This window comes from Ixodes scapularis, unplaced genomic scaffold, assembly GCF_016920785.2.
Source record: "Ixodes scapularis isolate PalLabHiFi unplaced genomic scaffold, ASM1692078v2 PGA_scaffold1__304_contigs__length_218370807, whole genome shotgun sequence".
Lineage (NCBI taxonomy): Eukaryota > Metazoa > Arthropoda > Arachnida > Ixodida > Ixodidae > Ixodes > Ixodes scapularis.
The window spans coordinates 147,423,189-147,443,732 of NW_024609846.1; the positions used below are offsets into that span (position 1 = coordinate 147,423,189).

The 20,544-nt window shown below is 44.3% G+C and overlaps 1 protein-coding gene across 1 annotated transcript in view; it reads left to right on the forward strand.

The window, feature by feature from the left end:
• LOC121836165 overlaps positions 1-20,544 on the forward strand; it is a 67,314-nt gene that overhangs the window by 42,130 nt on the left and 4,640 nt on the right. The window contains exons 4-8 of the mRNA XM_042290972.1: positions 2,444-2,652; positions 5,218-5,414; positions 9,974-10,110; positions 13,802-13,944; positions 17,550-17,768. Coding sequence (XP_042146906.1) covers positions 2,444-2,652; positions 5,218-5,414; positions 9,974-10,110; positions 13,802-13,944; positions 17,550-17,768 — 905 coding nt within the window. The remainder of the gene's footprint in view (positions 1-2,443; positions 2,653-5,217; positions 5,415-9,973; positions 10,111-13,801; positions 13,945-17,549; positions 17,769-20,544) is intronic.

The following is a 20,544-nucleotide window of genomic DNA, read 5'->3' on the forward strand; positions in this document are numbered from 1 at the left end:
TTCGTCGGTGTCCAGACGAGCAGAAGCACCGCCGACGATGTGGATGCTGGAGGCGGCGCCATGTTTGTCGGCGACGAGACGAGCAGAAGCCGCCGAGCGAGCGCCAGCGTGTCGGCGGTCGGTGAAGCTGACGCCCAGCGTCAGTTTCACCGACCGGCCACCCCATGGCGCTGCGTGTCCGGCCTCGTCGACTCGCGTCGGTCAATGGGACCGAAGTGTGAAAAGTGCCGTTGGCTAGCTTTGCGCATGGTTTCATAGGTGGGAGTTGGCGAGAAAGATTTAAGAGCCGTTTGCCGCGGTTTCAAAGCTGATAACGTCGGCTCGCTCCGTGAGACAATTGATGCTTTCGCATTGAAAACAAAGGTATTTGGAGCACGTGGTAAGAGCGGCAACGTGCTAAAGCTTCCATTCGTGCAGCAGGCGCAACATAGACGGGTCGAAAACGCGGATAAAGAGGTTCTCATCCTCCTTTTTGGTCCGCCAGTGTTGTCCTTGATGCACGAGTGCAAACTTCAGCGCACACCGGCGCTTTCCACGTGTTTTAAATACCTCTAAAAGATGACTGGTTTGGAGATAGTGGGAGGAATCTCAGCCAATTTTATTTAAAACCATGTGTTTATAGTGAATAACTGAAAATTTAGCACATTTTAGGTGATATCATGTCCTCCTGGCCGTATAACTCACCTACTCAGACCGAATTGTTCTGCGATTTCTGGCTTTTTTAAAATATAAATTTGTTCGAATTAAAACCTAACACCTCGTGTATATGTGTATGTATAGTTTTCGCTCTGTACTATTGTAGCGTAGTGCTCTTTTTGCTCTGCATCATTCTATCGATGCGTTTTTTTTCTCGGGTCGTGTTTGTACGCGCAGTATTTAAACTTTCCCGTCTAATCACATTCTGCTTCGTCATGTGATGTTGTCTCTGTGTCCGGGCTTTTTGTTCTAAAAAAAAACAGTAACAAACAAAATTTTTTGAAGCATCTGGACATGTAGTTATTTGCCGGTTACGTTCTCCCAAGTTTCTGCTGCAGTAAAGAGTCAAGGCACCCAGAAAAATCCCCTCACTCGAAGCTACCACTACCGTGTTTTTATGTGCCTTTTTAAATCGCTTTTTAACTCGAATTCCAGTTACGACATTTTGTGCTTACAGTACATCTTTCAGAAGAACGGGATAAAAAGAGCACGAAAAGAAAATTAGGGTAATGAGAACATGTGAGTGCTTTTCACTTAGCTTGCACTTGACGCCACCGCAGCACGTATAGTTAAAAAAAGAAAAGCCTGGATGAACAGTTTCATGACAGATACGGTACCTATGTGCATCGCGGTTGTAGAAATTTTATGGTTTTGTTCGAAATATCCATGATAGAAGTTTTGTAGATAACGAAATATTTAACAGTGCATCTAACAGCTTTATATAAGTAATAAAAACGCGGATGTGCGACATCACTGAATTATACTCTAAAAATAACTTGTGGTCAATAGTATTTAATTCAGCATGCGCAGGCTTGGAATAATTATATTTATCCTTCTCAATACATTAGTAACTATAACAACCAAAGCAACAGTACTTAACTATAAACTTCTGAACCATGCCAATTGAATTAGTGCGCTGACAGATGACTATAAATTTCCAGGCACATTCTGTTCTGATGGGAGCTCACGGCCGGAAGCTATATTCTAAACGCCACAACAGCTTTTCCCAAATATGTGATGTGGTTGCCAGGTGCCGTAGCTTTTTCGCTTTTACTGTGAATCTCAATATGTGTAAAACTCTTCTTAAAAAATAAAAAAAAACAAAAAAAACATTTGATTTATTATAATTATGGTTTATGCCACAACTGCGAAATGCAACTTAAATAGGACTCCATTGGTGAAAATTACGTTATGTCGAGTATTTTTTGGGTATATATACCATACTTAATTTTATAAATATAAACTAAAAACACTCGCACCGAAAGCATGTAGCTCTAACGTTTTTCATATTCGTTTTTTTTTTTTTATCTTCGGCATTTCTTGGTCTTTTGTAGCCCGTGTTGACTACAGCTATGAGAAAACAATAAATACTCGTGGTTTATTGAAATAGAGAGTCTTTCGGCTTTCAGCAAACATATCATAGTTCCCTCATTATAATGTGTACTTAGTTTAAATTAATAGCTCCTGATTCTGAAGTCTAGAAATATTATTACGACTTGTAAACTGAAACCAATATCTGTGAACATTTAAATTGGTATATTGAAAGTTTTAATTGTTATATTTTTATTGTATTGTTATAATTGCGAAATACATAACATGTTTACGCCATGAAAAGACGTTTCCATATGAAAATAAAATAAATATAAATATAGCCAGAACACGATTTTTCAACGAGAAAGCGTTTTGCTTGCCTAAATGCTGCACACAAGTGATTCAATTCACGTGCTGTGTCTCTGTTCCCTCGCAGGTCGTGTGGTTGTTCACGCAGCTCTCGTTCACGGCCTGGGGTTTGTTTGTGTGCTCTGCCTGCGTGTGCTCCTGCCTGCGGCTTCAGCGGTCCATTGCGCAGCTGCCCATGCTTCTGTTCCTGCCTCCCCAGCCGAGTGCACAGGACGCCATTGTGGTGGCAGCCTGCTACGATAACAAGGGCGTTCTACCTCTGGGCACCCTTGACAGGTACGGCCAGAATTGTGAAGTGAGTCTGGTGGTGGAACGTGAAAGAGCGCGCTATAAGCACATTAGCGACGGGTTTAATTAAGAAGGAAAATAATTTAGGACACATGCCATTTACGTGTTTACGTTGTATTCACCGGACGCCACATTTTAGTGCGCTTTGCACTGAGCATGCTCAGAACGAAATCCCATTTATAGGGTGCTCAGACTGAGAATCTTTATAGATAATCAAAATACGCATTGCAAAAAAAGAAAAAGTGGAAGTGTGTTGTTTGCACGCACGAGATAAAGTTTTCACTGATCTAAACGTCTTATCTGTTGACGCTCGCTCCTCCTGGCGTTTCTTGCCAATCGCGATGATAGTCCTGACATCCTTGGCTCTATGAGGAGAGCATCAACCTAGGTGGTGTCGTTCCGTGGTCGTCCCTCTTGCTACCGTTTCGTCTTTCTTTATTTTTTTATTCCAGTCTTTTTCTTTTATCAAACAATACAATCTAAGTTACCGCAGAAAGTAAATTGCTATTCTCAGATCATTCAAAGGAACATTCCGGAATCTTCAGAGTGGACACCCCTCTGAGTCTTCAGGAATTCTCAAGTGGCAGCCTCATCTACCTTTATGTTTTGTTAGGTCCTTTCACCTAGCGGGATTAGAAGTAGGAGCATAATTTTGCTATATGCCTATACCTTTTACGCGATTACATTAACTTGAGACAGTGTTGGAGCGCAATAATGTTTTATTTTTGATAATGTTCAAGTTACGCTGAAGAATAGAAAAAAGTAAATGCCGAGGAGCATTTGCTTTGCTTCAGTTCAACAAAATAGCCGATTATCACTGTTTCCTCCTCATATGTACCTCGACAGGTCTCAAAGCTTTAACATAGTATGCCAACATTAAAATGCATAAATAATGATAAAAAAAAGCAGATCGTATAAACGAGAACCTTGTTTATTATTCGGCGCACACATTTTATTTTGCATGACTTAGCTTACATCAAAGTCACTTGGGATCGACATACTTGAGGAGGGCAGTACTCGAGATCTATATAAGGAATAGGAAATCATACAAAATATGCAAGGCCCAATCTCAACGAGCTCGTTTGTTGAAAATACTAGACCATAATTCCACTTAAAGCCTAAAACGGAAAGCCGCTCTGCGATTGAGGGGACATTCCATGGCAGTGCTTATCAATTCTTCGGTACTTTCTTGGTATACTACTATTTTGATTGGCAACTTCTTTCATTCCTTTATTGTCGACTGGGCCGGGGATATATATATATATATATATATATATAACAGAACGAAGTCTTCTCACTTGACTGACGAAGAGCCCTCCAGGCCCGAAACGTTTCATCAATCTCACTTTTTTGGCAACCTCCTCGGCTAACTTTTAAGGGCTAATATTTTGTTGAGTATATATATATATATATATATATATATATATATATATATATATATATATATATATATATATATATATATATATATATATATATATATATATAAGTACTGCCGGCCTTGAAACAAACAATTTGGTGCTGATCCTATCGTAAAAAGGTTGAGTGAAATTGTGGTATTGAAAAGCCGGAGAGTGTTTTTTTTTTTTTTTTTTCATAAATTACAAAGCGAGGGTATTCCAGCAGTTCGGTAATGCTGAACGGATTCTACACGCTATTAAGCGAGCGGAATAAAGATTAAATATAGAAGACAAAACAGGCTTAGGTGAGAAAATGTGAAAAGCGATAATAGCTATCAAAGATTAGTTGTAGGCCTTTAGAACTTGGATTGAAACTCAACGCACTTTGTTGCGCTTTTTTGAGCGAATTTGTTTCCTCCGGTATGGTAAACTTTATTTGAATTCGTAGTGGGATGAGACAAATGTTTTCGCGGTTTTCTTTGAATATTCGCCGTAGACTTAGGTTAGTTCTGGTGAGGAAACGGTCTTAAAAAAAAGAACTTGAAAGGTGAAATAATTATACTTTCATTAAGATATTACGGGTATATACTTATGCTAAAATTGGGGAAAACACTTTCCAAGTCCCAGGCCCCCTAGCTGGCACACAGCGGAGTGAAATAGCAACAGTTTTCAGGTAAATTTCTTTGACAAAAGCAACAAAAACATTAACAAACGTTGAAGTAAAAAAAATAATTGAAGGGGCTTTGCAATTTCTCAAATGTTACAAAGCTGACAGAAACAAGTTGGAAAATAGTTAGGATGTAAAGTAATTTTGGGTCGTGGAAATCCGCTTGAATGCAAGGAAGGAATGATAATAATGCTTGGAGTTGGGCTAGTTGGTTTGACATTGATGGTATGCTGCGCTGCGCTTCATTTCTTCAGTGTTTTTTTCCGCGTAACTACGCAGCGCAGCATACCATCAAGGAACGATAAAGTCTTTGAGGGAATCCGCTTAAATGCACGCCCTACGTTCAAGCGACAGTTGAATATAACGAGGCCAGCTTTCAAAGCTGTCGGCAGTTACGTTTCGGTCTCAAATTTCTCTCAGCCCCAACATCAAAATGTCAGATTGTCGCACCATTTTCCCTAATTGAAAATACATTTCCGAACATAGGCCCGTTCCCAGCCGCCCTCCTGTCTCTCTGACAAGACCCCGAGAGACCTTCGAGTCTCACCACATCACCAGAGGCCCTTCGCGTGGGGCTTGGGACCCGATGGCGCCGAGGATCCGCATCACGGACGAGCACCAGCGCACCCTGAGCCTCAGCGGGCCCGAGGGATCATCACCGCCATCCAACGACCACGGAGCACGTTGGTCACATATTGCTCCTTCTGGGATTTTATTGACTCAGGCATCCATGCCGTTGAACCCTGTTTAAGCTATCGAAAGCACAAAACGTAAGGGCCCATACACGCATCTGCATTTCAGCGCGTTGAGTTCCCTTGCGGCAAACGGCTGCGGAACGTTGCCGCGAGCTTTTGCTCCAAGCTTGTGCACGCAGTTGCGTCCACAAGCAGTCGACCACTGTCAAGGTACATTAAAAACGCGCTATCGTCGCTCGCGGGTCATCAATAGTAAGCGAAATCTCCGGAAACATGGTGGCGCCTGGCAACAGCATCGAGGTTGATCGAAATGGCCGATCTTGAAACGATTCCGCTGGCTTGCGTGACTTCTGTTCAGCATGGATGCGCATCGCTGACATTGACGGGCGCGGCCGAGCACGTGAACCTCCCTTTATTTTTTTTTTGGCTTGTGATTGGTGTACCGCAACGCAACACTTTGGAAAGTTGAGCCAAGCTTTACTCTCTTGCGTTGCGCTGCGGAGTGGTGCGCGACCGCGTGCTTCGTAACGCAAGCAGTCGGTTACGATAGAAAAGACGCCGTTCCGCATTCAGACGCGTTCAAACGCAAATGTGTGTATGGGCATCAAGTCTTGCGTAGCTGTCCATGGGCACAGTGTTGCTCACTAGAATAAAGTTTTTGTTAAAGGGCGCAAGAAACCTAGGTGATGTTAAGCCTGGCGAAAGGTACCTTAGACTGCGGTTCATTAAAACCGCGGTGCACGCATTCATAGCAGCGCTAAGTCAGCCCTAAAAACAGCTCTGATGCAACAGTGACATAAACGTAACTTAGTAGTGACGCAGGGCTGTATTAGCGCTGTATCACTTGTATACTACGCGAACGTATTGCAGCATCAGTAAGGTTAGCGATATTTCCATCGCTGCCTAATAGCGCTGAGGTAGTGTTATGGCATATGTGTGAACATGACTTTGGGGGGCAATATGCTTGTTTTGTCCTCAAGGAAACCCAAATTTTGGGTACTTCTGAGAATTTTCATTAAATGATGTTGGTAACCTTGTTGTATAGGAGTGTTAAGAGAAGTGCAACTCTCTCGCAGTAAGGGTTGATAAGAAATGGTTAGGAAGAAATAGCCTAAAATATATTGGTGATAAATATACTGAAATGCATAAAAACAGACATCTAAATAGGCGTCACGATGCGCAAAGAAAAAAACGTCTAAAATGAGTGACTGAAAGTACGAATACAGAAATACATTTTGTTGGGGCAGAAATATTGATACTGAAATATATCTTTCCCAAAAATATAAAGTAAGCTTTTACACATCGCCACACTAGTTAAATCCAGCTTCTAGAATATGAAAAAGAACACAATCACGGTCTATACTATTAAACAAAGACACGAAGTTTTTCTTTATACATACAAACGAGCACTCGCTCTAAGGTGCAGCTTGGATTTTGACATTGACTTTCTTGAGTACGAAGTAACTTTTCCGCAGAATTAACAACTTTTTTTAGCGTGGTGCTAAGAGAAACGCGCGGGCCTTCTGTAGATTAAAAAGCTTTTCATCGGGGATAGAGAGCGGTTCCTTCTTCGGTACCTTTTACAATTCTGAGAAAAAATCGTATGGACCTTTCTGTCGGTTACATGTCTTTCTCAAATCACATCGAAAGGTCGCCATCCACTAATCTAATCCGGGCACCTTTTCCAGCAGATATTTCATGTAGCCACGATGTAGGAAACGGTTACACTGTGTTCCCAGTTTCGGGAATAATATTTTGGACACATGCGTGTTTGGTCTGAACGCTGAAACTTTACCCCCACCCGTGTGTCTGGAAGAACAGTCTTACAGTTCTGACGCTCATACCGGCAGCGTACTCTGCTTTCTGTATTTACAACAATAGTAAACCACCTAAAATATTTCGAAAAATAATGTAGAATAGAAATAGCCATCATACTTAGTGAAATGTCAACCTACAGTACTGAATCTCGTCTGCAGGTCAACAAAGCCTCTGCTTCCCCTTTACTGGACCCTTCACCCCTATCTATAAAAAGGAAAACCAATAATGTTTATCTTTATCTTAGAGCTGGGGTCTACAAACCCTGATCCGTGGGCCCCCTCCGGCCGGCGGAAGTCCTCCGACAGGCCCGTTGCAAGCCGCAGTTTTTCCAGTGAGGCCCGGCCTGTAACCCGCATCCAGCAGACCCCCGGCTAGCGGCGTAAAAAGAAGTGCGCTTAAAGACACGACTACGCGACGCGCTCTAAATGCGCAAACTATTCTACCAGAAAGAACAGGAAAAACAAGTTGATTGAAATGTATTTCAATTCAGGAACACGCGAGGGAATGTGTTTCGACGCAGAAATACGAATAACATTGATAAATTTGTACCGTCATACAGAAATACAAGTACGAAATACATCTCTGAAACACTATCGCTTGAACATGATAGCCGGAAGTGTAACTGAATTGCTTGATTGGCTGATATTTACATATTTCATATTATAGGATTGCCTAGGTCCCACAAACTGTTTACCTATTTGTGATTGGCATAACATATCTGCAAACAATTTCCCATAATCTCTGAAGGAAAATAATTTACCGAAAGTTTATAAAAAAAGTTTAGATATAATTGCCCATGAAATATTTTGAACTAACTAATAAAGTATAATTTTCGCTTGAAGTTAGCGCGACTATTACAGTAACATGACCATGCTTGCTCCGCAATGTTAAAAAGATGATGAAAAACGTTGCGCTAAAAACAGGGTTTGAACATTTCGATTTGCAAAAAAAGCTGACGAAGCGTAATCTATTGACAATAGACAATTTTTACCCCACCAATATATTACTTCTTATGTGCAATGAAAAGAAAAATAAAACAAAAATTGTAATATTTTCAGGATAATGATTAACTAGGCATCATGCTAGAGAAATAACACATGCTTCCCTTAATCAACTTCGAGAAACAAACAAACAAAATACAGGACGGAATTTGAAGGCCCTAGTCTTGCTTTCCATGGCGTACTTCGTGAAAGAGGCTACACTGGGGGGCATTTGTTGGCATTTTCGAGGAAAGGAGAAGAAAGCGCGCACTGCTTTAATCAGTACTCAAAATTGGAGAGGGCAGGCGTGTCCGCTCCTTAGACTATAATGCTAAGATACGTAGTCCCCGAATATAGGAGTGTTCAAAACTGGACCTGTTGGTAGTAAATAATTATAAAACAAAGCGCAGAAGAAAAAAAAGTAAGAATAAAGCAAGGACAAAGTAAGTCACCTACGATATTGTGAGTAAGCCCCCGTCTGTCTTTTTTTCTTTTAGCCGTCTTTTGTGCGCTGTTTTATAACGATAAAAAATGAGACGTTTATAATCGCCCGTAACGCCAAATGAGGGCGCAGCTCTTGAGGAGGAGGAGGGAAGGGTACCGAGGGGATAGGGTGGAAATCCCCCACTACTAACACGGGTGTGGATCGACATGGTGCTTAACGCAAGTTGCAGAAAATCCACATCTTTGGTGAGAGCATCGCGTGTAAATTTGGCGAGAATTTAGCGGGGCAATTGTTTCCCCTAACTTTAGCGGAGATTTGTTTTCCACTACATTTAGCGGGGAAATATTTTGCGCTAAATTTAGCGGGGAAATTTTTCCTGCTAGATTTAGGGGGAAATTTTTCCGCTAAATTTAGCGGAGATATTTTTCCGCTAGATTTAGCAGGGAAATTTTTTCCGCTAAATTTAGCGAGCAATTTGTTTCCGATAGATAAAGCGGGGAAATTCTCTCCGCTAAATTTTAGCGGATAATTTGTCTTCGCTAGATTTAGCGGGGAAATGTTTTCCGCTAAATTGAGTGGGGAATTTAACCTCATCGTCATCGTAACTGATGGCGTGACACGTGACGTCATCACAGTGACGTCACTGGTGACGATGACGATGACGTCATCGTGATGACGGACAAAAATGAAAGACGTTTACAATCCCCTGTAACGCCAAATTAGAGCGTAGCTCTTGAGCAGCAGGAGGGAAGGGTACTGAGGGGAGGAGGCGGAAAGTCCCCCACTACTAACATGGGTGTGGATCGACGCGTGTTTAACGCAAGTCGCAGAAAATCCACACCTTTGGTGAGAGCATCGCGTGTAAATTTGGCGGGAATTTCGCGGGTCAATTTTTGCCCTAACTTTAGCGGGGAAATTTTTCTGCTAGATTTAGCAGGGAATTTTTTTTTTGCTAGATTCAGCGGGGAATTTTTTTCCGCTAAATTGAGCGGGGACTTTAACGTCATCGTCATTGTCATCGTCACTGATGAAGTGACACCGGACGTCATCGTAGTGACGTCACCGGTGACGATGGCGATGACGTCATCGTGATGAGCATCCTCACCGTCATCGTCATCGGCGGTTACGCCGACGGCAACGCCGACGCCGCTCAAGCCGGAAACGGGCGCCTAAGAGCTGCGCTCTAAAACTGATTTGAAGGAACAATTGCAAGATCGAGTTTACCACGTTCTGAGCTACCCAGATTTTTTTTTTCATGTAAATAGTAATTGTACCGTGTTAGACGACAGTTCCTTACGACACAGGCTCCTCCTCGTCAAATGGTGACCCGGACCACGAACCTGTCTCCGCCGGCGCAACGAGTCCCCGGGGTCTACGATCAAGAGCCTCGATGCCCCTCTGCCCATCTCAGCTTACGCAGGAGCAGCAGCAGCCCCTTATGGTAAGCAGCCGGGCAAACCTGATCCCAATTGGGGAGCCTTATGCATGTAAGAACCAGGTACGTATGTTTAATTCAAAATCATCGTGCTACGTTTTAATTCGCCATAACGCCGTGCAGATCGATAATACGTATATTTATCGGCTTGGCACACAAACCTATAATTCCAAGAGAAGATTGTGCTATAAGGGTCATTTGATAAGTATGGTAAAAAGCAAAAGGAACACAGTTTCTTTTTCTTAAATGTTACGTTATATCTTAACATAGTCTTCATTGAGGGCTACACACTTGGTCCAGCGAGCTTCGGTCTCCTTAATTTGGTCAGAAAAATGGGATTACTTAAACCCTGCATAATATGCATTTACGGCGGCGATGATGTCCTCATACAATAAAAATTTTGTCCTATCGTGCCACCTTTTAAATTTGAGAGGAAGCGAATTTCCCACGGAGCCATGTCCGGTGAATAGGGGGAATATGGCAGTATTGGAAAATAAATAAAAAAAAAATAGGGAATGGGTTTCAAGCATAATTCGTGCAGTTTCGCCATTGCGACGGTTGATTTGCGGGCTGCAACATTTTCCTGGTGAAAAATCACTTTTTGGTGCGCCATTGCGGACCGCTTTAGTTTTAATTATTTGTTCCAGACGGTAGGATAATGTTGCATTATAGGCCCCTCTTATTTCTTTTTACACTTCTTCAAAAAGTGGACCAAAATGATTCCTTGGGTATCTCAAAACATAGCGGCCATCACCTCATCAGCCGACAAGACGGTCTTCGCCTTTTTAGATGCACTTTCACCAGTCGTTGTCCGCTGCTTTCACCGCTACTTCGACTCAGGTGTGGAGTGGTGGATCCAAAGTCGATTTGTGATCCACGATCACGAATCGACGCAGAAAATCTCTTTGGCATTGCGATTTAACATCGCCAAATACTGCATCCAGGTGCCCCCATGGGAATGTTTTTGGTCGACATTGCGCAGTTTTGGCACCCATCACACACACGCACAAAGTTTTCATTATGCAATATTCTGTGCAGGATATTGCGCACTAGCTCAGTTGAGATGCCTAGTCTCAGCAATATCGCGCACTTTAACTTGACGGTCTTTCATGAAACCACAGTGAATTTGTTGATTGATTTCTTTCGTGGTGATCTCAACTCGGCGTCCCGAGCTCGATTCATCTTCAGGGGATGTTCGGTCACGTTGAAAGTCGTTGATTCAGATAGAAATCGGTCTTTAACCTTGGTGCAGAGTCACCAATACTTCAATCAACTCGGCTTTGATCTGTGCGGCCTTCGACTTTTTGAAGTAAAAATGTTTGATCACCGCTCGAAACTCGTATTTCTTTTTGCAGTTTTGTGGTAACTGACAAAGTGCTTGCTTAAAACATTTATTTAGTGGGAACCACGTGTCGCGTTTTGTTGAAATTATGCCTCAACCAGTTTTGAAGAGCTACAGTCGCCAGCCGTATTATTATGACAAGAATAGTGGCGCCATGTTATAGACATTGACCGAACTTATGAAACGAACCTACACCCGGGGCCCCAAACTCGTCAAACACAAAGTTGGTGCCAAAAGCTCGCGGAGCGCGCCGATTGGATGCCGGCGACAAAAGCGCGAAGTCATCATCGTGATAGTCCAATCGGTGCGCTCCGTGAACTTTGGTCCTAACTTTGTGTTTGACGAGTTTAGAGCCCCAGATCTTTGCATGCGACCACTCACTTGGGCGGGTGTAGTGAATTGATATTCATACCTTTTTTTTTTTTTGCGGCTTCATTGTGGGAGATGCGTGAAGAACGGGCTTGTGATATCTGGATTGCTGGGTCCAGCAAATTCACGTAGCTCAATGCAAGCTCATAATCACACCAAAAGTGCTCCGAAGCTCACAGCGCTCTCCTTAAACTCCCATAGTTCTGGTACTTTTTTTTTCGCGTTGTGGGCTTATTAACAAAACGGTGTGACCCAAGCTATTGGCTTTCTACTGTGGAGAGGCCGAGTAAGCTTGCTCACCGCGGATCAGAGCGCGTGAAGCAAGATCAATAGAGCTGCAGAGCTCAGGAATCCAGAGTTCCATCCTCGATCCTGTTAATTCTAAATTCCAAGGGTGTGCCATATTTATTTGCACTTTGTTTGTTTGCTGCGAATATCGGCCACTTAGAAGTTGGTAGATGTCCCACATTTTTATGTACTCACTCTGGAGCCGAATGTTCTTGCACCACCTGTGTGGCAGCTTATCTATGCTAGACTGGAAATTTACATGAAAATTCATTTTAGTTCAGCAACACAGTTCGCGTGACATGACGTCACGTGAGCTTTTTGCGTGAGGTGAAGTTCCCTCGTGACCTGACGCCCATTACGTCAAGCCATATGACGCGATGGCATCAGGTGAAACCATTTCTTCACATCGCGACGTCATGTCACATCATGTCAAATACTGAACGTGTTTTTTACTCCCCAAAAAACTCCTCAATATCGTCTAAAAAATTTAAACGATCGATCCTTCAATATGCCGGCCAGCGCCTGATAGAGCTGTGAAGATAAGGGTCCCTGCCACTTGTTTATTTCTTTAAGTAAGGAACCGGAAGACAACTGCTTCCTATTAAAGAAATAATAAAGAATGAATTCATGCGTCAAAATAACGTAACGAACCGGAAGATATCTGCTTCCTATTAAAGAAATAATAAAGAATGGATTCATGCGTCAAAATAACGTAACGAACCGGAAGACAACTGCTTCCCATTAAAGAAATAATAAAGAATGAATTCATGCGTCAAAATAACGTTTACTCAGAAAGCAAATTTTAATGATTCTCCAGAACATATTAGAAACAAAAATATATTTTATTTTATTTTTGTAGTAAGAAAAAAGCTTAGAACACAATCAAGATTTCTGCGGACTACGGGAGGTAAAAAATGTCTCATATATAATCCACTGGAAACTGGCACCTGATGACTGTCTTAAGTGAGCATTATAAGGTTGACTTGAGGGTTGTGCAGCGTGAACAGGTTGAGTCTTTAAAGGGAACCCTGCCACACAAAAGTCTAAAGCACCTGAAGCGTCGACTTTCCAACTAAGCGATTATGAGAGCCAGTCACTGCGATCTGTGGAAAAGTCTCGTTGAATGGCGAGTCTAAAAAATGTCTCGACTGAAAAACAAAAAACAATATTGGATCTGACACTGATAGTAATGGAGCCTCACAGCCAGCGTCACAGTGCAAACCGTTTCTTAGGTCTCAACCAAAATCAAAGAAGAGAGAGGTGTCTGAACGGTGCCGCCTCCCTCACCGCTCGCACTTCAGACAAATGCCGTGAGATGGTGTAACACCTCTGGGGTAGTAGGAAGCCGAGGAGTGCCACTCGGGGAACCGTCCCTATTCGCGCACAGGTTTACAAGACCCATACGTCTCGGGCGGCGCACGTGGCGTTGTTATGAAGGCTTCCAAGTCTACAGTGCTCCTGCCGGGAGATGCGCGAAGCCCGAGCAAATTTTTGCGGCCTTGGCTTTGCTTGTTTAGGCAACTCTCTCGCCTTTCCCCCGGGTCTACGCGTACTTTCAGCCTGATCATTCGTCGAGCTCCCTCTGTGGATCGCAGCTGATTGCCTTTCCCAGGGATGTGCAGAAACGCCAAAGTTTCGGAGTCCTCAGAGTGAATAAATAAACAATGACGATCGCTGCCGCCTCTTTCCGTTCGTCAGCAGTCTCCCGTGAAGCTGGAGGCAGAGTACGGCATCGCAGAGGTCCCCGTCCGGCTTGACCAGCGTCGGTCCACTCTGCCGAGGAGCCACAGACCCACCCGCTCCTGGAACCCCCCCACTCAAGGAATCGCCAGCTCCTTGCTGTAAGCGGCGCTTCATAATATATTCACTGACGTCTTTCAAAGCGCAAGGAGTGACTTTCGATTGGCACGCTTCGTGCTTTGTGGTTCTCTCTTCGCTGTTCTTATCAGCTGATACTGTAATCTAATTGACTGCGGATGCCTGGGACTTGCCCGGGACTAGTCACGTCCCACGTCTCTAAAGCTGTCAGTGTCCATAGTTAACTTCACAATGATTGGTCGCATTTTATATTCGTTATGCCTGACAGATAGCGAGCAGCGTTTATAAATCTCTAAAAGGATGTTACACTAGTTCCGAAATAGCCCGTACGAATCATTCTTCTGTCAACAAAACACATTCTAGATAGTAAAGGTACTTTTATACTCCAACGTAACGTCGACGGGCGCGGCGTAGCGCAGCGTGCACAGATTCTGATTGGACGCAGATATCTAGTTCCCGGTTGCCGGCCAATGAAAGGCGCGCGTTCTGCACAACGCTGCGTTCACTGCGCTCAACGTCGGAGTATAAACGGCCCTTAACAGCCTATACTTCGTCTCATCCTACGATGGACTAAAGGCCAGAGCCACGGGCCGCCAGGTCCAATCACGTTCCACGCTGACACGCTTAGCATTGACAAGGTTTGGACGAATAATGCTCTGAATTCAAAAGCGCTGCGTCATTTTTCTAGCTTCGACACTGCAAAGAGCCATACGTCGTGGCTTTCTTTGCAATGTAATATTTGTGAGTCACTCATTGCTCGATCCAAACCACTGTCCGCCCATTCCCATCAGTGATCCGAGACGCGGGCACTGATACGTGCATCGAAGTGAAACACCACGCAATGACTAAGTGGTTCGTGATTGGATCTGGCGGTTTGTAGCTTCTGTCTTTAGTCCATCGTAGGGTGAGACGAAGTATAAGCATTTTGCAGCGCCTACTTTCAACGCAAAGCACTTGGCAGAGCCAATCACTGCCATCTGCCCTGGGGTATCGGCGATTGATCAAAGCTGATAAAATATTTACACCTAAAAAGAAAAAAAAAAACCCAAAAAAAAAAACTGTCTCCGCTGTGGCACTCGGCATGCTGAAACGTCATGCTCACTGGCACGGCGTGTTCTGTTTCTTAAAGTCTAAACATACCGCAGAGTGCTGCCAAGCGCTCTGCGGGAAAGTGGGCGCTCCAGATTTTTTAGTGTCAGGGACGTAGAGCGATGAACTTTCTGCGTAACATACAAAAGGGAAACGTGAGGGCCAAGTCTGGAGACAAGTGCTGCATTAATAGTTCGGCTGCGACTCATGCAATCTTCGACCGCAGCACTCGCTGTCAAAAAACACCCGTGAATAAGAGTGAAAATCGTAGCTACCCATATAAACCCCGTTCGTTCCCAAGCCGTGCAAGCGTCCCAGCGTGGCTTAGTCTTTAGGGTATCTGGCTCGCATCCGAGGGGCCGTGGACTTGAATGCCGCCTCCGTGTAACATTCTTGAAATTTAGTTTTAAGTAAAATGAATTACTTTATAAAGTTAAATAATTTGAGACAGGTGGCAACCTTTAATTTAATTCGCATTGCATGTAATGATTTAATCACTTTGTTTATCAGGCTTGACGTCGCTCTTCACGCAAGCGTTGTGGGTTGTTTGAAATCCTTGCGTGAGGACATGTGCCTGCGACGCCATGAACCGATCGACCAATCAGCATTTTCGTGGCTTTTCTGGGGTACGCCACCGGCTTTTCTGGCACGCCGCATTTTCTGGCACGCTGGATTTTCTGGCACCCCACCTAGGCCGGCGCGATATGAGCGCCTTAAAGGGGATGTAGAAAATTCAGCACTAGCAGTTATGATATTTTTATCCAGGAAAGGAGAAGGTTAAGTGCAACTGCATCAAGCCAATGGCGTAACTCAAACACAGATATGGCTTAAACCAAATCCGCCTATTCATTCAGTGGGACAATCACAGAGGCATTGCAAGGTAAAATCAAACTCGCACGCCATGAAAAGTTATGCAGCCTGAGGGTGGCCTGCAATTGAGTGTGCTGATACTGGTTCAACGCTGATGAGGAGCAGCGTGGTCAACGTAGTATATTTCTTACCTGGAACATTCACTACATACCTTGTTAATTGCTGCAGCGGTTTTCACGTTGCCTATTTATAATAAAAACTGAAAGTGTTCGAAGGCAAAGGCAATAAATAAATAAATAAATAAGGCTTCAATCTACGCTGTGAAGATGGTTGGGGAGGGAAGCTGTGGTATCACCTCCAACGATTGCCCACGGAACTATACACAAACTTTATGGCACACAGCAGAATGCAGTGCTCCATTCTTTGACGTCCCAGAGAACTTTCGGTTCATGAAAAGAATGAACAAGGGCCACCTTAGCACCGCTGCCTGAAATGTAAATAAAACGTTTAGCCACCAATTCTGCAGGTGAACGCCAAAATAACGAAGGAGTGCGAGATCTGTTAATATGCTTCGAATATCCTTGTAAACCAACTTGCCTGCTCCAAGATGTTATATTGTTGAGCCGAAAACCCTCGTTAAAACGCTAACTTTGTTTTCCGTGGAGGATCTATGCTTTCTAGCACTGGTGACATAGGCAAGGTCAACAGGCTTGCAAAGACAGTGCAACCGGAAGTCGCTTGGGGCACAAGCGGCAGTAAACTGCAAAAGGGTCTATACTCATATGATTGTAAAAAAAAGTAAACGCACTGTACCAGAAATTTTTTTTTTTTTTATATGAAAGTCTTCGTACGCTGCCTTTGCCGCGGCGGCTTATGCAACCGTAATCATTACTGAGAAACGCGTGCGAGAAGCGCTACGTGCCTCGCATTCTTTGCAGGGCTAGTAACGTCAGTCCACACTTCGTATTCTGCCGTTTGCCGCTGCAGCCTATGCAACCGCAATTTTTACCGAGAAACGCACGCGCTGAGCGCTACGTGCGTATTATCTATCACGTGGCTTGGACACTAGTTTTTGTTTTTATTGAAACAAGTGTCAAAATCAGATAAGAGATAAGGCGAGCGCGAGCGGTGATAAAGCGGACGCTATAGCTTTCTGTCGACGGCCACCAAAAAAAAAGTCTCAAGATTCATGTATAGCTTCGCTGTCAAAACGCCGCTTTCGTGTTCGGGCTGTGCTTCTCAGTGTACATATATTATATTCTAGTTATGTCAACTAATGTATTACATGTTCACGTAACGCTCCAAAGGGTCGAAATGTTTAAACTGAAAAATCCGCCACTACATGTAAAACAAGCGAGTTAAGATCTATGAAAGAAACATATACAGATCGACATATTTGAGATTTCCGAAGATTTGGACTCGCACTTCTGGCGAAACAAAGTCTAGCGCTCTACATTTTACATTCACTGATATGATGGAAACGGCAGGGCTTTTTTACCAGATGCCCGACCTCTACCACGCGGTCGTCGCCTTATACCGAGCAATAGCTGCGCGGGCACGCCCCAAGTTAACGAAACGTCCAAGTGTTATCGAAGAGGGAAAGCTGGCGCTAGAGGCGGGACAGCTGAGAGACCTCTCCTCCGAACTCGTCTTGTCACTGACATATACAGCCCATCATTGTTCAAAGGACGCGGCCGACGATCCTCAAACGTGGCTGACCACAATCCAGGTTTTCGTCGTCCAAGTCCAGTGCCGGCCAGGCTCCTCAGCCGCAGAAGAAACGCAGCAGGGTCGAACGACTTCTCCGGAAGACGCTACTCGCCGCCGTGCTGGGCATCGTCCTGTGCTGCCTTCAGGGCTACGGCGTCGCAGGTCCGCACGGGATGTTCGCCGCTGCCCCCAGGGCCGCTGCCGTCCTGCCATGGTTCGCCTACCAGACTCTCCACAGGTATACACAGCGGGTAGGCTCACTCCATTCAGGAGCGAGAGCACTACAGTCAATGTCAGTTTTGACAAGTACACGCTGATTACAAGCACTAACTTAGTAATCAGCGTGTACGTAGAGAAGGCCGTTTTACGTGGGGTCAACATTTTTACTGCCAGCATTAAATTTGAGGGTGAATTGCAAACACGCTCCTCAGAATGTTGGTTACTGTTTTAAAACTCGGTTCCTGTAGCTAACTCAAGCCGGCTTTGTATCCCGATTGCCTGTCCAACCGGAATTTTCAAAGAAATATGTGCATTTCACTGTTTCGTTTCGTACACCTGATATGCCCAATTTTTGAAGGTCTTGCTCAAGACATTTAATTCATCTATCAAACAATGCACATTGATGCAAGTGTGAATATGCTGATACGTTTATTAGTTAGCACATGGGAAAAGTGAGGCATGCCCAATAGACCATTTGCTAAATCCCCCAGGTGCCCCGGCCAGCACTTGAGGAATCATAAGACCGGTGTTCCTTCAGTTCCTTACTGATCGGTAATTTTGACCGATTCAATGCTTACACGTTTGAGTGTAATGCGTAGTCATCCTTAATAAGCGTGGTGTAGATTGCAGAGACCTGTCATATCAGTTTAGGAATTTCTCTTCAATGTTAGCGTTTTTCACTCTGTGCATGCAATCCAACCTTCAGCCTGGCTGAGCCGGAGAAATATCTTACAACATTATCATTCTCGTGGTTGTTGTTTTAGCAGGAATTCTTTAGAAAGCCGAGAATTCACAACGAGTTTTCGCTCGGAGTCAGGGGGGCTTCTTATAGCATTTTTAGCATTGCTAAGTTAATATCAGATTTTTTTATGCTCTACGAAAATGGTAATATTCTGAGAGATTTCTGCAATCCAGAGAGGTTGAAGGGTGAATTGCATGCCGTACCAAAAACGCTGACATTGACGAAAAATATTGAAAGTGATGTGACAGGTCCCTGCAATCTATAGGAAGTATTCACTGGACGCCATATTTGTGAGTGCTGTTTAGAGCGCATGCTCAGAGCGAGCTCCCATTACTAGGCTGCTAAGACCGGCACTCTCGATGGTGCGGAATGCACGTTGCAAAATAACTATGGACGCTCGCCATCAGCACGCGCTCAGAATTTGCGCACACAGCTATGGCCGCCAGTGAATACTCGCTATACGACACTTACTCAGGGTGGTTTCAAATTACACTAAAAAGTGGGCAAGCATCTGATAGACCCCTCTCCCTAAGCGTTCCACGTATGCGCAAGGCCGCCCTAATTGCACATTAAAAGAGGTAGGCGCCAGTGCACGAGACAGCTCGTGTCGTCTCGTGCTTTGCTCGCGGAGACCTCCAGCGGGGTTGCCGCGCGCGCAGAAAAACTGCAGATCTTAGAACGCATGGCGGCAGTGGTTGTGTACTCGAACTAGCTGTTGAGATCGATCTATTGCTTGAAATTACCGATCACTAGGGAACTGAAGGAACACCGTATACATGGTTCCTGAGTGCGGGCCGGGGTTCTTGGGGAATTTAACAAGTGCTCTATTTTGAATGCACTGCAATGCCCCACACGGTAGGGGATTCATAATATATCCCACAGTTTCAGGTGAATAAAGAAATGATTTAAGATTCCACATCATTCGGGGCATGATGGAATAAATCCCGAACGGGATAACGTTCCCTGCGGTGCCTCAAGTGGGCTGCCTACGTGAGTCCACTGGGGTTCCCATGAAGGAAGCCTTTGTGAACCGGCCACCTAGGTCCCTTGTCTGCCCCACGAGACGGGTCCATAAGGGCTGCTCATCTAGGCCTCCCGTGGGCCCCGCGATGAGGGCCCTTGTGGGCTGCCCAAGTAACACCATTGTGGGTCCCACGAAGGGAGCACCTATGTGCTGCCCAAGTTTGCCCCCTGTGGGTCCCTCGGGGCTGCCCAGGTGGGCTGTAAAAATGGGCTCCACTTGGGTCCAACTTGCAAAACCGACGTGGGACTCACGTGGGTTTACAAGTGAGTGTGGCCCACATCGGCCTCCTATATATAGCAATATCTTTTCTGGTAGGCTGTCAATATGTTTCATTCAAAACACATTTTCAGACTTATCATTCTCTTTTGTAGGTTCTGCGATTAGCTCTTCAAAGTGCTAGATAAGTAGACGTACTGGATTTCTTATAGTGTTTTTACCATACCGCGAACAAGTGTTCCAAAGTGCGTTTTTGTCACATCGGAGCGCAATGAGCGACACACTAATCAAGGAGCTACATAAAGTACGCGCTGGGAACGCGCGATATCGACGCAGTCTCGGTATATCGCTGGAGGAGACAAATACACGTAGGCATAATTGGCGGGTAAAGATGCAGAATAGACGCGCAAGAAGCGGCTTTATTTCGCAGGCCATATAGAAAAGAAAACCAGCTATGGATATTCGGAATCGAGGGCCGTATACGATACTAGTACCCGAAGTGCGCAAAACGAAATTAATGGGGATTGGCATGAGCTGTGCAGTCAAGCGTAAAGACTTTTTCCTGTCAAAATTATGCCAAGTCCTCGTTATACTGTGATAAGGTGCTCATTACACGATAATGTTTTTATTGTATATTTATGCTAAGAACTCCTGAACGGGCCTGAATTTATTACGAATGACCGTGTGTGAACACTTGCACATTAACAAACGTATAGAATACCAGCAAATTAATAATTATTCAACAAACGCAAACGTGCGCACAAAGACAAATTTATTTCCTTTAATGCGGCGGCGCATCTGCTACAGACATTT